Source organism: Argiope bruennichi, chromosome 3 (assembly GCF_947563725.1).
Source record: "Argiope bruennichi chromosome 3, qqArgBrue1.1, whole genome shotgun sequence".
Taxonomy (NCBI): Eukaryota; Metazoa; Arthropoda; class Arachnida; order Araneae; family Araneidae; genus Argiope; species Argiope bruennichi.
In genome coordinates this window covers 126497552-126515713 of record NC_079153.1, presented here as the reverse complement: position 1 = coordinate 126515713, position 18162 = coordinate 126497552, and the positions used below count along the sequence as shown (strand labels likewise).

Below are 18162 nucleotides of genomic sequence, written 5' to 3'. Positions count from 1 at the left end.
ATATTTTTAAAATATAGCTTGTAATATAATGTTACCTTCACTATTTCCCGATTTGGAAATTTTAGCTTTCGAGAAGACTGTCAGTGGCTGTGCTAGCCGGTCAACTGCCAGTCTTTTGATTCCTCGCGACATTCTTGAAATCGATGCCTGATCAACATCGATGTCGGGATGTCCTGGAATTTGAAACCCTTGAATGAATAAGAATGTACGTGAAGGTAAAGAACGCGATGTGTATAGAAATAGCAGAGGAATAAATTAACCAAAATTTATATATAATATAACCATTGGCTAATTCTACCGCTGTTCAGTAGCTTTCAGTTGCGTTTGTTAGCTTGCTAATATACGATTATTAAATTCCATTGGTTTTGCTAGAGTCGTAAACTTAACCCCCCCCCCCAGTTGCCGATTCTATTGAATTCGGCTTCTTACCAATTTTTAAAAGGAACAGTAGAATCGATTTGGCCTTTAAACTAGAAAATGTTCACCGTAATGGAAGTTTATTTGCTTTAGTTACGATTAAATGCAAGAAACGTATTAATCAAATGTTCCAGAAATCAATTTAGCTGGGAATAAGAGGGCAATCTCATTCCAAAATATAAGTCGCTCAAAACTAGGCTATCGTATCCCTCCGCTAGTTTTTCTCGCTTTCCTGATGTGACTTTGGAACTCCTTATAGTAGAAGCCATAATAAATTTCTATCAATTTAATAAGATCGGTCTATTACTACGCTCTTCACTGAAATGAATTCATTATCTTGTCAAAAACCTTTTCATTGATAGAAAACTCAATTTTAATTACTTTTTACACTCAATGTGAGCATTCAAATTATATTGTCAGAGAAAAAAAATTAGACATCTTGAGAAATTTTGAGTCTTTTCAATGCATTCGAAGAAATTTTCGAATTCCAAAATAAGCATTAGAGGATCGGTTTCATAATCGATGTTATCTAAAGTCTTTTTTGCTCAAAATTTGCTCATCTTCAGAATCTCGGAAACGTTTTTGAAAAATTCGCGAATAAACCTACTTTGGGCTCTCTAATCATTCTGCTAGGGAAGATAATCAGTTTCCTTAGCTTCAGAGTGGAAACGGAACATTCAAGATTACTTTTGCTATTTAAATACATCGTCCAACCTAAATTAAACACGACCTAAACCATAATTAAATTTAGTCCTTAACTAAAGTGATATCATTCTTTTGGTTTTAAACTTGAGGTTTTAAGTTTATGCATTTGAGTGTGTGCTAGATCGTATCTAAAATGTTTTATTTTGTATTTTTTAAGAATTTGTCTACTTCATGACTATTGACTGCATGAATTTATTTCTTACACCATGCAATATAATCAATTGAAAGATAAATTGTATTTAATAAAAAAAACCTTGAAAATTAAAAAAATCATTGAATTTTGTACTGCTTATATTATGTCCTTTTATGATCATAAAACTGGGTTTTCTATTAATTTTGAAAGCATAGATTTAACTTCGTTTTTCAGAATCTGTTTGCATTGATTTTATTAATTTGCAATGAATTTTATGAAATGTTTCTTCTGTCATTTATTAAAGGCAAATCGTGGAATTTTAAATAAATTTACAATGTAAATAAAATGCCCATGTCTAGAATAGTTACTTTTGTGTACAGAAATGTTAAATTCTAAATTAGCACTGAATATTTACGTAAATCAGCTGATTTGTTCTGTTAAAATTCAGAATTTCATTTTGCAAACCTGATAATGTTCGTATTGCATTTAAATATCTACTATTTATAACGTAGATTTCTATAATTTTTATACAAGAAAATCTGCTTCAATTTGGAAGTTGCGCTTGTTTATTTCTGAGATAGCAGGCGATTTACGAAAAAGGAGCCGCTAAAATGTTTTGAATTATCTTAATGAATGAGATCCTTGCAGCACAAATTTGGGTTACGTTCTTAATTTGTGAATTGCTCTTATTTATATTTCTTACGAATTGTCAACAATTCTGATTTATATACTTGCCATATTTTATAACGTACCGTTTGATTTGTCTGTTATAATGCAATGTTAATTCTTTTTCTTGAATTAATTTACTCTATTCTTAAAATTATCTTATTAAATTTGCAAAGCATCATTTCTTAGACATTGTATAACAATTAGTCAGAGTTAATGATTCGTATTCGTATTAACTTTGTGTTCTTTACATTTGTTCTTAAGACTTGTAAACATTCAATCTAAGATCTTGTAAATACCCAAGATTCAAATTTTCTTCTGTGTAGTAATTGTCTTAGTACGATGTAAATGTTTCAATTAATAAATTTTTTATTTCCAGTTAATTTGAAGTTTTTCTTTATCTTGGATCGCATTTGCTGTGGATTTTAATATGTAGATGCCTTAGCTGCATATTTAATTTGATGGTTTAAGTTAATGTCGGATTCTGGCTATTCGCTTCTTCGCGTTCTGTAGGATATGCTGACTATCCAGAAATTTAATCGTTTTTTTTTTTTAAAAGGTACTTGGCTTTAAAAATGAACCTGAAAATTGAGACATAATTGATATTTGAGTCTGTTCTCTAACGGTTCAAAATTTCGGAAAATGTATTCTCGAATAATTTTTACATCCCTGAAATTTTGAGAATTGCGCGTGTTATGTCCATGTAGAATAGCGTGCACTATACAGTTCATACGAATATGCTTTTATCAAACTAGTCAATTTGTTGGAAATAAACTGCCCTATCCTCAAACATGCATGGGTCATCTCAACCTATGATATTAATGCTCATTTCTTTCTGTAATTTCCTTTAACCACTTAGGTTTTCCTTTTTATTGGCATCTTAATTTCAAAAGCAAAACTTTGAATAAGATTAGATTTTCTTATTACTTCGCCGATGAAATATATTTCAAAATTTATCTTATTCTTTACTACAGTTAATATCAAAGATTTGTTTTAAAAATTTAGAAAATCGCTTAATATTTATAGTAGAGTTCCTTACGTCCATATTGGGTTTTTCTTACGATTCTCTTATATGAGCAATTAAGGGAAGTAAAAAAATCTTATGCATTAACTATCTAAAAACTATGACCAAAGAAATAACTTTTCAAATATTGACAAGTTGAAACAAGATATCGTTGCGTCATGTTAGGAAAACGCGGATCTTTACCGAAGCAACTTACTATCTCAAACTCCAAAAATTGAAATCTAACCTCTTATCTTTAGTTCATTGTTATTTAACCAATTTCGTGGGTTTATGAAAATTGGATGTGGTATAATTATAACCATTTATAAGGCTTCATTAGAGTAACTAGTATTTTCTTTCCAAATGTAAAGAAAGCATAGATTTTGAGTAAACAAATGTAAAATAACCCAAAAAGCACCGCATCCATTTTAACATTGAAAGCAAACTTGAGTTCTACGATTTTTTATGTTAAAATAGACATCTATAAGCAGGCTTCAAGCACGTTCAAATTTCTTATACATCAATCGTAGTCAAGTTTTTAAAAGAAATGTTTCATAATTAAGTTGAATTGTTTAACTTCAAAATTGTCCATATCGATATTTCTTGTAATTCGCACATATCCTCGTGATTTTCAAAACTAAAATGGAGAAGTTCAAAGGAGCTTTAAATCTTGGAGGAGTCTATTAATTTTCATCGGGAAGTTAATTTTCAGTAATACCACAAACGAGCTCTCGTGAACATGAATAACGCTAGTACTTAGCACAAGAGCGCATTAAACTGGTGTCATAAAAGATGCCCCACTTTAAAAATAAAGTGTAGTTTCTTGATGTGTTTTGCAATTGCGAAAGTACTAAAGATTATCTCAGTCATATTTTCTGATAGAAAGGATAAGGTTTCTAGATTGTTTATTAAACATGCCAAATCGGTTGTTCTTTTATGAAAATCAATAGTATGTTTGTCTGTTTATTAATTACTCTTTTAGAGACTAATCGTATTATTGGAATTAAGCAAACGAAATTTGTAATTTAAAAAATATTTTGAGATCTTGTATAACATTTTGTTGAAGATATTATATACCTATCAATTTTGAAAGACGTACAATATGTACTTTTAGAAGCCTGATACCTTCCTGCTCATTGTGCTCTGCCCTTTCCTAATTTTCTATCTTTGCAATTGTACACTTACCATCCTAGAATAGAATATTCGTGTTAAAAAAAATTTTTCAAGTGCGGCCACTTGAAGTGAACCTTAGTTGCAAGTACAACAAAATTAAAAAGTTTTACTAAAATCATTCTTTTAATATGCTAGTAGAAATCAAACTGAAATTTAACTTGGAAACATGAATCGAACTTCCATTTCTTGATCAACTATGGGGGAATATTGGGATAAAGTAGTGGCATCAACAATGAAAACGACTGCGTTTCACTTCATTAATAAGATTTCCATTTTTAAATATATTTTATAACAAATTTATATAGCAGAAAAATTGGTGTAATCGAAAAATAATTTGTTGAATTATAGCTTGAAAGAAATCGGTTTTGTACTGTACTATTGTTAAGTCATAACGGAAAAAATGACCAAATTTCGCTTTATTTTAAATCAAATTCCTATTCAAATTTCAAAATATCGCTTCGAGGTGCATATTTTTACTTCCAAAGTATACAAATGCTGAATTAGCTCTAAATCGAATGATAAATCCCCAATATATTCGCAACTGCACATACATTCATCTTTATCATTAATGGAGATGTCTTTCATACACAGTCTGCTTAAACATTACGTGTAATGTTATTTAAATTAGCGAAAATTTAGCTGCTCCTTGATAATTGGTTAGCTACTGAATTTTTCTCCAAATAATTTGCAGTTTTTACGAATTATCGTGCTGGACTTTTTGACTATTTTTAACTTCTTATTTCGGGAATTCGATTTGAAAAAGACAGTTTAAAGGTAATAACTTCCGCAAATTCTAAAAGTAATTTTGATAAATTGTAATTGTGCAATTTCAAAGTTCATAATTCTGATTTCACTTAATCGTATATAAAGAGAAATAATTGCATTCGTCAAAAAATAGATTGATATTTTGACAAATATACGTTTCTGATCTCCGAGTCCGTAAAATTCATCTTTTAATAATGTCGCTCTCCATTTGTGAACACGGTGACTTAAAAACGCTTTTCTCTGGATGGCTAATATTGGAGATATGGTCTGCTCACTAGATTTGTCGATATTTAGACTTATTCTTATTGGATTTTGTTTATCTATCCAACTACTTAAATGCAAGTTGTACCGATAATTATAAAACAAAGAGCTAAATAGATAAAATTCATTTCACAGATTTAACATTTAAAGCGTAGATTTATATCAAATTTGAAACTATCAATGGTTTGACCGTTAGTCAATATTTTTGTATATATGTAAAAACGATAGCTCAAAAAAAAGACGCTTAAATGAATGTAATTTGATATCTTGTGATTACAATTTTGCTTTTAAATCAAATTTTGATTTAAAACTAATACATTTTGAAAGTTATATTTTTAATCCGGCCATACGTTTACCTCAATTTGGTATTTATTAAAAATAACTTGTTTTTCCAGACATTTTCTTAGCTCTTCTACTATTTTTATTGGCAAATATCTGCCCATTTCTTTAAAGATTTGATTTTTTTTTCTAAGGTCAATACTAAAAGAATTAAAGATAAAGTTGAATTTTCTGACGGTTTCTATAAAAGTAAGTGAATTTTTTTAAAGAAAGCAACTTTTGCATCGTCAAAAACGGTTTCATATGTAATAAAAAAATTAAATACAAAGTAAAACATTACGTAGAATTTAAAAGGCCATTCTCTAGCATTTTTCTGCCTCCAACTCGGTTATTTAATCAACTTAGCATGGTCAAAATCTTGCATTCTTGATAGAGCCGACTGATAAACCTAGAAGAAGACCAAAGGCAGAACATCCACCAGTGACGGCAGCTATAAAACCTGTTAAAATAAATGTTTTTCATTCCATAAAAATTCAAATATGTTTATTTTTATTAGATTTGAGATTATCTTCATTTTCGCTTTTAGTTGTATCAGATGTAATATTCTATTAGAATTAATATATAACACTTGAAATCAAATGTCAATTTGAAAATCATTTGTGTGCAATGTAATGATTGTATAGTCTCGTAAAACTGTTTGCTTTTAGAGACTATCGTGCTGTATCTATGGATTAAATGGATGCGCTATCACTTTTACCAATCAGTTTACATGTAAAATATTTTTTTATACGAAAGTATATCTGAAGACGTCATTATAAATTATCTTCAAGTTTGAAAGTGGTTTTAAAGACGTATTTTGGCAATTCTTTAAAAAATTACTTATTTTATCTTTATTAAGTTTTATAAAAATAATCTTTGGAGAAACAAATGTTAAGAGAACCAATATTTAATTCTTAGATTTATATAATAGTCGATATTTCCGTAATTAAATTACTCTAAAAGATGTATTGTTGTGAAACAGTGTCGAGCCTTCTTTTCCATCTCAAAGAAAACATCAAATTTTTAAATCATTTGTTTTCCTTATTAAATGCGACAAATAATTTTTTAATTGAAATAAAAAAGCCCATCATCTTTCATCAAAATTCACTAACAATTACATGAAACATTTAGTAACAGGTAAAATAATATGAAATTACAAAAATGAAATAGTTATAGTAAGTATAAGGTAATTGCAAAATAATAAAGTAATAAAGAGTGATTTGTAATATACAAAATAACAAAAAAATAATAATAATAATAAAAAGCATTGGTTAACAATATCGTCTCAATCTACAAAGTCATTTCTTTAAAACTTGGTTCAGCGAAATGTTAACCCTTTGTCTTTGAGACCAATTTCGTCTCGAGTTTCGAACCAGAAACTCGAGACGTTTTGTAACGCTTTGAGTTAGAAGAAAGTAACTTAAAATGATTGCATTCACAATTTAGCGTATAAAACCTTTATATACACAGCTTTATTAATCTTTAAACCTATACGCGATATTTCAAATGTATGCTGAGTCTTTTAAAAATCGAATTTCCGCACCAAACAAAGTGGTGAGGGACAGTCACCTCCCGAGTTGCGGCATTAAATCATGTGGTGAATGTCACCTTCATAGGAAAAAGGGTTAAATATATATCGTATCTTTGCAATAATGATAAACAGAAATACAACAAAGTGATTGTGAAAAATTATCCTTTTTCCATGAACTGTTCAATTTATTCATTCTTTTACTGGGCGACATTGGCGACTTCCTTGTTCATCAGAAATACTAGATGCTTACTTTCAATTAAATTTCCTAAGCATTGGCCGATGTTCACGATTCTCGCAATAAAAAAATTTTCATAATAAAACGGTAGTTTATATTAAACCAGCGGGAATGACCTCCCCTCTCCCCCCCCCCACCCAAGAAAAATGCCTCACATATTCTCTAATCAAACTGTTAATACAGAGAACGCCTTATATGACATGGGCATACAAAATCTTCGAAATATTGTCTTAAATTTAGTATTTTTGCTGAATCTATCGTGTGATCGTGGCAAGTTTTTTGGCAAATAATCCATGGCATGCGATAAATTGTATCCGAAAATCAAATTTGTGCTTTAGAAACGTTTTTCTAAAATGATTAAAACACATATATGACACAAAACTAAACTTGTAGTCAGTAAATCCTATAACTAATATGATATATTAAAGTCACTGCATTTTTTAATTATCACCTTTACATGTTTCTGAAGGTACAGATCGACGTACAGTCTGTGCATTGTTGGTTTTGGCTCAAACTTTGAAAGGTGTTTAAAGATTCGATACACATATTTAACAGGTAATCTATTTAGCTTTCTTCGTTCTGCAGTGATCGTATTAATTTATATTCGAACAGGTGGACAGACGAACTTACTATGATCTGATTTTACACACAATTTCGTAGAAATCAGCAAATTTGGTATAAAAATCATATATCAAATTTCGTCCATCTAGCTGAAAGCGTTGTTATGTTTGTCACACAGTCAGACAGACGGACATTTTCGAAAAATGTGTTTTTAAAACTCGGGGAAGTCTAAAACTTGAAGATTCGTCAAAATCTCGAGGGGACGCAGTGGTCTGGTGGTAAGGTCTCGGCTTGTGAGCCGTAAGGTTTCAGGTTCGAGACCCGATTTCACCGAACCGTCGTGTAAGAGGGTCTGTTGCACGTTAAATCCGTCATGCCAAACGTCCTCCCGCTGGTGTGGTGTGGCGTGGAGAGGGGGGTGCCAGCTCAGGTGTCGTCCTCGTCATCTGACCGCGGTTCAAAATGACGAGGTCCATCTCAAAATAGCCCTAGTGTTGCTTTACAACAGGACGTTAATATAACTAAACTAAACTCGTCAAAATCTTGAACTCGAATTTTTTGACGATTCATATATGAGAAAGTAGATATTAAAGGATGCAAATATCAACAATCATATATCTGTTCATTTTGTATACGTATCATTTTAATACAGTAGTCCTATGATATTACAGTATTACTAAAAGCTCAGCATTAGTATCGCTTCGTCTCCCTCTTCTAATATCTGCGGTACTGTGATTCCATTTTCTTATTCTTCAGGCAAAATACAGATATTTAACAGATCCCTTATTCTTGAGATTTCAATAATGGAAGAAAATCACGTAATTACAAAATTGTGAGTCGGCATCCTGGCATAGGGGTAGCGCATCTTCCCCGTGATCTGGGCGTCCCGGATTCGAGTCCCGGTTTGGGCATGATTGTTCTTCCATTGTTCAATCTGTGAGATGTGTGAATGTACCCTCCTGTAAAAAGGGATTGTGCAAGCGAATGAGTGATGCGTGAGTAGCAAAGTCGTACTTTTGGGTCTAGTTGGTGCTACTATAAAAACAAGAGACGCTCCCCCACCGGCTTAAATCGCTGTCTTCGTAACAGCGGGCTTGTCCGTGGCAAGTGCCATAAGAAACAACAAATTTTTGAGCGATGATATTTTTAAAAGTTATACAGGATTAGGAAGTCTCTATTTCGATCTCAAGAGAAATCTTTTTATATCATCGATAAATTATATATCCTTTTGCCCATTAATTGCACTATAAACGATTTATTCCTTCAGAAAATGCCATTTATCATCATTGATAATAGAAATAATAATATTCAGATGAAGTTCTGATATTACGTATTACCTAAAAAATCTTAACGTTGCTTTTTTTGGATAGTTAACTATCCACATTTCTATAGTTCGGAATTAAATTTTTTTTTCAGTACTTTAACTGAACTTCAACAATATAATGCATTTTATATCAACAATACAATGCATCAATATAATGCATTTTATTGAGCCATTCAAAATAATATTTTAAAAATTATTCCTAAATGCTAAAAGTAGATAAATCCAGCTGAATTTAAATGTATATATTGTGATAACAGAAAATAAAATCCTTAAAAAGAAAAATACAAATAAATTACTCGAATAATTTTAAGGCAACTTTTATCTCTTTCCTTTTGCATAAAACGGAACAAAATGTTACCAAAAAGAAACGCATTTATTGTAAAATTATAAAATCCTTTAGCTCTTCATTGGAGGCAGTTCCACAGAGCCACTTTCTGCAATGCAATCATTTTCATCCTGATCTAGTTTCTTTCTTATCTTAATGCTGATAAAAGCACCTATGAAAATTGCCAAGGGAGTACATCCAAAAACACAACCAGCCACAACACCTGTAAAAATAATTTTTGAATGCTTAAGAATACAAATACACTCATGTCCAAAATTAAGGTCACAAACATAAAATCTGTGAAAACTCAAAAACTATTCACTGTGTTGCCACGAAGTTTGGCACTACAATGAAAGAAAGAACATAGACACATAACAACAGGGAAAATATTTTAATTGAGAATTAAGAAACAGGGTATATCAAAAAGTGTTTCATTATGAATCAGAGATAAGGCATTTATCTCGGGGAAAACCTGTCTAATATGGAGTGTGACCCCCGTGCACTGCTATAAAGGCTTCACAACGAGCTTTCATACTGTTTATGAGGGTGTCAATAAATTCCTGGAGCAACAAAGCCCATTCTTCCAAAAGCGCGGCTTTTAACACTTGGAGGGTATTAGGAGGGGGCTTACGCTGTGCAATGGCTCTTCCGAGACCATCTCAAACATGTTCAATAGGATTGTGATCCGGAGTCCTCGAGGGCCAGTCCATACGTCGAATATCCTCTTCCTCAAGAAAATCATCAACGATCTGGGCTCTGTGTGAACGCGCGTTATTTTCCATAAACATGAAGTCTGGACCAAAAGCACCCCGGAACAACCTCACATAGGCTTCAAGGATCTCATCCCTATAGGGATGTGCATTGACAGTGCCCGCATCGAAGACGTGCAGTGGTGTCCGACTGCCCAACATTATGCCACCCCAGACAAGGATTCCTCTGCCACCAAATCTGTCGATTTCTTTTACGTAGGGAGGGATGATAGCGAGCTCCTCGCTCTCTCCAGATGAAGATTCGACGAGTGTCACTCTGTGTGGTAAATCTCGACTCATCACTGAAAAGAACACGCTTCCGTTCTTGCTGTGCAAAAGACTGATGTGTTCGGCACCACAATTACCGGGCTTTTCTGTTGGATGCAGTCAAAGGGACGCACTCAACTGGTCGCCGGGCATAAAGGATCCTCTCTGCTAGACGTTTGTATACTGTTTGTCTGGAAATTCTTATTCCAGACGCAGCAGCAAGGTTACGAGCAAGTTGAGGAGCCATTGTCAGCCTATGCCGTCCTGCGTTTAATGCCAAAAAGCAATCCTGTCCCGGTGTCGTTGCTCTGTGACGACCTTGATCGGCCTTCCTAGTTACAGTACCACTTGTTTGGAATTGATTCCACAACCTGGGTACCACTTTCGGTGCCACTTGTAACCATCGAGCCACCTCCGCTTGAGACTGTCCAGCTTCAAGCCTGCCAACGGATCTACATCTTAAGGAACCGTCTAAACGATTATGAGAACTCATTCTCACTGGAAACAGGTTAATTTTTTTGTTTTAATGCAATATTCACAAAATTTCAGGCAAAAATCCCAGATGCTTATACGGTCTAATTTCAATAGTTCCTCAAAACCTAATGCTAAACAACATTTTTTCGCACAGCAAAGGTTAATATCGTGTTACCAGTCCTTCACATTATATAAAATATAATTTGTTTAAATTTTACTGGTAGCCATTTAAAATTACTTTGAAAAACATTTTTGTGACCTTAATTTTGGACATGAGTGTAATAACGCCCTTGTTCAGGAAGTTTTGGTAGCAGTTATTTCTTTCTCAATTTTTGTGGAAGTCCTTTAAAAATGTTTAATTATGAAATATCTGCCTAATTTTCACTGGTATTTCAAATTGCTAATATGATTTTACTTAAATCACCTTATGGCACTTCAAGTAGCAACTCGAAACTTTCTTTATTTAAAATCCTTCCCACCCCCACCCCCACCCCAAATCATCTACATAAAAATAAGCACAAAATGCATAAATAAATTCATGTTACTGAAATCCTAATTACTCGAAAGAATTCCTCAAGATTTACTCATAAATGTAATGAAAGAGAGATTTTGATACATATTCTATGATAATTAATTACATATTTAATTTTAATTAATTAAAAGCTGTTTTCAGGTGTACAAAAATTATTTTATATTTCATATTGCCATTTCAACTGAGCGAAAATGTCATAGATGATTTAAATCATTTTATTTATTTGCCTCCAATTTGTCACCAACAATCTTTACTTAAATTTTGTATCATTCTTAGAAAATTATTAATATCTTTTTTAAAAAATTTCATCAATTTTCAAAAACCATTTGGTAAAAAGTATAGATTTTTCTAAAAAAATTATAAGGTTTAAAAATTGCTAAATGCAATTAATATTTTCGTTTTAGTTTGAGAAGTAAGCTTTTTTTTATTTTGAGATGATGATCGGTTTACAAAATAAAATGTATGTAAAATTATTTTTAAGTAAAAAGATTATATATTCTTCAAAGAAATGCGTTCAATTGAGTGAACTTTTGCATTCCATTGAGTGTCCGAATATATAAATATAGGTTAGAATTGTTGTTAAATGAATATTTAAAAAATCTCTTTCATTGTAGAATAAAATACATTTGTTTTTAATTAAATATTGAAAATGATTTTTACTTTATGAGATTGTTAATTTGTAGTTTTATTAAATAGTTTTTAATTTTTTTTTTTGATTATGATAAATAAAACAGTAATAAAAGTGTATATATATATATATATATATATATATATAATTACAAAATTAAAATTAAGTATGAAAATACTTTTATAACGTAATAAGCGTATAATAAAGATTTATAATTGATAAGGTAATTGTTAATACGTATAACAAATATTACATTAAAAATTTCAAAAAAATTTCGTGTGGCTAATTATCTTACATAAATTATCATACGGATAAATTATCATGATAATATATTATGATAAGGATAAATTATCATTATAATAAAATAATGATATAACGGCCAGAAAAACGACCATAAAAACTCTAAAAAGTATGTCTGTCAAACACATTATGCAAATTTTAAATGTCAATCAATGTTTATAGCCCTAGTTCCAATCCAAAACAATCTGGATTTTTTCAAAGAACCTGTTGTTTAATTATTATTTCATTTATTTCAATTCAACTTAGTTTAAATTCTTTTTAATATATTTGACCGGAGCGGATTTAATAGATTTATTTATGCGATATTTTATATTTAATTGGCTCATATCTTTTTTAATTGGTATGTACTACCTAACATAAAAAACCCTCTGAATTATCTGAAATAATTTAAAATGTATTTTTTTTTCAATTCAGTATAGAGGTCAATGGTTCAATACTTCTGAATAAAACTGTTTAAGCTTTAAAATTACGAATAAAAGAAATAAGTTTATAAATTAATTATTTAGTACTTTATAAATTTATATTATATTTTTATACTATTGGTGAATATCCACAATGGAAGGTTACTTTATAAACTATAAAACTAGTTAAAAACAGCATTAATCTTTTATCTGTATTTCAAAGATATGCCTAACCGTTAAAGTAAGTTTTTGCTGTATCTTCTTTTATCTGTTGTTCTGAAAAAAAAATTTTTTAATTATCTAGATGCAATCAACAGCTATATTATTCATTTGACAAACAATAAAGAAAAACTACTTTGCAGTAAATATCTAAGACATCTAGCAAACGCTCTCTTGAAAGAGTACATTGAGCGAAGTGTGCCTGCCTTTTCACCAAAAAGTAAAATAATAGATTAGAAAAGAAAAGCATAACTAGGTTTTAACTCCTTCGCATACAATGACGTGTCTGACATACATCGAATTACTGAATTTTTAGTTTTAAATCTGTAATTAAGTGACAGAATTAAGTAGCTAAAAATACAAAAATTACTTAGAAACGCTTCAATATCTCAAATGCCTCTTATATTGTTATAAGAATCAAAATAACAATATATATTCAAAATAGGATGTGTCATCTAATTAGAAAGTTAAGTAAATCCGTATGTCAAGGGGTTAAAAATGTGTCATCAGATGAAAAAATGCAAATTTATCAAAGTAATAAACGCATTAGAATCACAAATTTAGCTGTGATATTTTTCAGAAATTTATCTATTTGGAACATTTTAAACATATTTGTGTTGGGCTGCAACGATATAAATGAAGTGAGTATGGAACTGACTTTTTGCTTTTTATATCTAACTTTCAATTTTTTTATTTTTTTATCATTTCTATACTTTTGTATTATGAAAGCAAATATCTAAATCAGAATATTGGCATCTGTATTTAATTTCCACATCAGTCAGCAAAATCTTTGGTCATTTTACATTATATTTTATGATTTCATAGTTTCTCTATGATTACATAGTTTCATTCTGATTTACATAGTTTAAATAAAAATTATTTAAAATTGTTGTTCTTATTAACCTTTATTCATTACAATCTAATTTTATTAATTAACATTTTAAAAATTTATATTTTATAATAATGTATCCAAAAAATAAATTTGACCTCTAATGTTAATATAGAGGGCTAGCCCGCTAGAAGATCAATAAGAAATAAAAGATTAATTTTATCGAGAAGGCAATATAAATAATACTGCCCTTTTAACGTACTGATACACAAAAACAATATTAGAAACTAATAAACGAATAAGAAAACTATATATTTCTTTTTACTAAATGTACTTTAATGCAAGGCAAAGAAAAATATTATCAAAACAGATATACATTCAATAAAGTCTTTAAAAGAATTCCATTGATTCAGCTTGCCACGTCTGTATTTTGCATTTGAATCTCTGCCTCAAGCTGTTTTAATTTTCTTTTGCATTGGCAACAGGTTACTGAACCGAAAATCATCCCGAGAGTCAAGCTTCCGAAAACGAACCCAGCAACAACACCTGCAAAAGTAACCCTTTTCATTCCAGAAAAACTGAAATAAAATACAGATTTAGCATAGCTGTATGTTATTTTGTTTCAGTTTTGCTTCAGATTTAAAGTAATCATGTTATAGAATTCAAACGGAAAAAAATAATGCTTGCCTCACTCAATAGATGATGTTTGAAGCGAAACTTGTTCAATCTTTCAAAAACTTCAGATTTGGAACAAAATCTTGTCATTCTTTTTTTATTTTCAAAAAATAATATGATTTTTTTTTTATTTCGTGTTTTTCTCTTGTTTGTAAGAACAAGTTCTTATATTTTGCACAAAAAAATACATCCACCGTTTTCTTGTATTTTCTACGTCAGTACTTCTTTAACTCCACCTCATCCCAAATGGGGTCGCATGTAAAATGCTAGAATTCCAAAAACTAACACAGAATGTTCCTGTTTTATATTCTTGAATATTAATAAACAAGAATAATTTTGAATTCTTAAAGTAATAGTATCAGCTGAATAACTATTTTAGACTGAATGATTTTAATAACAATTAATACTTAGTTTTTGCATTTAATTTCCAATTTTAGATGCTCAAAGATTTTAAAACAAAGAAGAGGTCGCTACTTCTTTTCTTGAAAAGGAATTAATACAAAATTAAAAATTCTGCTCCAAAACTAAGCTTGTATCATTAAACCATGTTAAATGGCTCTGAAATATTCCTCAGCTATTAAAAAATCATTTCTATTTATTGGCTTTTAAAACCTACGTTGATTCTGCACAATAAAACTCGATATTTCAAAAGATTATCACCGAATTTTGGCGATAACAAAATAACTCCAGCATTGAAGTGTTGTTGTGAATTATGGCACTTTACACGCCCGCTAACGAAATGTCAACGATTTAAGCCGAGTGTGCAGTAGCTTCTGAAGGGAAAGCCCCTGAGTATCCGAGGGCAGAAATCTGACTTCTAACTCATATGAAGATATACTCACACACTCGCTTGCACAATCCCTTTTTACGGGGGGGGGGGGGCTCTTTCACACACCTCACAGATAGAACACAGAATAAATAACAACCCTGCCCGAAACAAGACTCGAACCCGGGCTGCCCAGATCACGGGGAAGACCCGCTATCCCTATGTCAGGTCGCCGGCGCATTGAAGTGTAAAAATTATTGGAAGCCCATAATTGTCTTACAGTCAATGCCAAGCTAAAAAACGATATCAGAGGTGTTAATACATATCTACTATTGAAATCTCTCACACTCTCTTGAGATTTGTGGGCCGGTTGCCTGGTGGTAAGGTCTCGGCTTTGGAACCTGAGGGCTTCAGGTTCGAGATCCAATTCCACCGTCGTGTAAGCGAGTCTGGTGCACGTTAAATCCATCGGAGCCAAATGTGCTCCCGCTAGTGTCATGTGGAAGTTTGGAGAGGGGGTGTCAGCACAGGTATCATCATCTGACCGCGGTTCAAAATTACGAAGTCCGTCCCAAAATAAAACGGGACGTTAATCTAACTAACTGAATTTTCTATTTTTCAGTTGTTGTTTCAATGCCCGTCATAATTTTAGAATTAGAAATAGAATTAGCCAATGTAACAAACAAAACCATAGATATTTTTATTTATAATTTTCACTTAAATAGGTATAATAACAGGTTACACAAATTATTGATTTCATCATGGTATAAAATAACAACTCTGCCGTTTTAAAGGAAATATGCTTTGTAAAATATAGGCAAGTATTAAAGAATATAGTTTAGAAACTCAGAATTTCTTTATTATTTCTTGTACATGTCTTCCAATCTCTTTGATTCAGAGTAGGCAAACATTCCTAAAATACATCCAAAAGCGAGGCACCCGAAAGTAACTCCAGCAATAAAAGCTGCAAAGATGAAATGGTTCTTGTTACATAAAACTGTGTACATAAATTAGATGTTTAAAAAAAGACCTACAGATCACCAAATTTAAATGATTTAAGTTGTTACTTTGCTATAATATGAGCGAAAACAAATTTAAAATAATCTAATATTTGAATCAATTATACTAAGATATTTTTTTCCTGATTGGAGATTCATGTTATTATAAATGTGCAAGCATTTGAAAATTCATTAAGGTATATTAAGTGCGGCGATCTGGCAGGCCAATAAATCAAACCACCATATCCTTTTCAGTACTATCATGTACTTTCAGTAATGTTTAGATGTTTCTTTACTTCATATGTGAAAATGAATGAGAGTTCCATTATGCTGAAAACCACATTGAGAGGTGGAACGATTTAAAAGCATGTTCATCTTTGAAAAGTTGCAATAGGATTGCTGACGTGATATTAAACATGTTTTTAAATTAATAAGTTTTCTTTTGTCCAATATTAATGGGCTTCCTAATTAATAAATCTATTTTCATATAAATGCATGCATTTGGTTAAAATACATCTCTAAAGTTGAATTTTTATATTATTTTTTTTCTACTCATTTCGTTCGCATTTTCCTCTTTAGCATCCAGGAAAATTAATACCCTGAACTTACGTGAGTACGTCAGACATTAAAATTATGATAAAATAAAAAAGCGTTTTTGTGAGGACATACATTTTCAGGTATGAAATTTGATTTTTTTTTCGGAATTACAACTAGATGGCGCTTATAGTCTAGCCGTCGTGAGTGCAAATTTTATATGCTTATGTCAAATACATAATTTTATTATAATTTGTTTTTAAATCGGACAATGCAATTACTACAAATTCTCGATAATTTTATTATAGTATCTTCATGGTTTGTATGACTTTCAGAATATCGGAAACACATCATGGAGGCAACATACAATATTTTATACACATAAGGTATGGTGATGTCTGAATCCTCAGATTTATATAAACATTTTGTGCCAGAATATGGTGAAATAAAAGATCCTAATGACAGCTTTATAGCAAGTGAAAATGAAAGTGAAGAAAGAGAGCAGGAACCACGTTCGGTGGGAACATAGAAATTTATATCGGATCCATTTTCTAATTCACTTCTTGAAAAGCTGTCTGATTTCAAAAGAGACTTCAGTTTGTAATTTCAAGTATTTGAAATAAATAATTATTTTCAAATGAAGGCTTTTAAGTATTTGTTCCACCAAGTAAGTTTAACACATATGCAATTCCATAAACGAGCGTTGAATTTTGTATTTATAAGATTCGTAAAAGAAATATAACTTTCTTGGCTTTATGTAGAAAACTGCGGATTAAGAAGAATTTCTTTGTTGGAAATTTTTTGATGGTTGTTTTTCTCATAGGATCGTATCAGTTGTCAATTGTTTTCATATATTAGAAGAAAAGCATCGTTGTAAGAGATTCTCCTTTTTTTAGACTCTCCTTTTTTTAAAGAGGTGGTAAGTGAAGTAGATTTCTTTCTGCTTTGAAATTCCTGTGTTTTTTTTGTTTGCTTGTTTGTTTGTTTGTTTTCCTTTTCTTCTTCTTTTCTCTCTCCTTATTTAGTATGTCAAGGAGCATTCTTTGTTTCAACCTTCGTCTTCAACGTTTCATAAAGATATTTAAATAAACATAAATGAACATTTTTTGATACAAGAAGCAAGTGATAAAGCTCTGACTTTATGGAAAGATTTCCTAACATTTCGAGTTTATTTGAAATCTAAAATATCCCCATTTGACATAAAGTTTTATTGTTTGTTTTCAAGTGGCCCTAGGAACAAGAACATAAGTAAAACGTTCAGGCTGACATAGGTAAAGATAGCTACATAATTCTATGATATCGCTCTAAAAGGAAACGTTATTGTATAATATATCTGCAACGTTTTTCTTCATTATAAATGCTTAAAATATGGT

The 18162-nt window shown here is 30.9% G+C and overlaps 1 protein-coding gene across 5 annotated transcripts in view; it reads right to left on the bottom strand.

Annotated features, from left to right (window-relative positions):
* Positions 1-5748: 5748 nt before the first annotated feature.
* The window catches only part of LOC129963701 (uncharacterized), a 54584-nt gene continuing 42170 nt past the window's right edge, over positions 5749-18162 (bottom strand). For 2 of the 5 annotated variants that reach the window (XM_056078212.1, XM_056078213.1), the window contains exon 16: positions 9471-9640. In XM_056078212.1, coding sequence (XP_055934187.1) covers positions 9489-9640 — 152 coding nt within the window. In that variant the 3' untranslated portion in view covers positions 9471-9488. Of the gene's footprint in view, positions 5902-9470; positions 9641-14139; positions 14363-15933; positions 16222-18162 lie in introns of those variants that run through there. The other 3 variants (XM_056078216.1, XM_056078214.1, XM_056078215.1) reach the window with 3 other exon arrangements.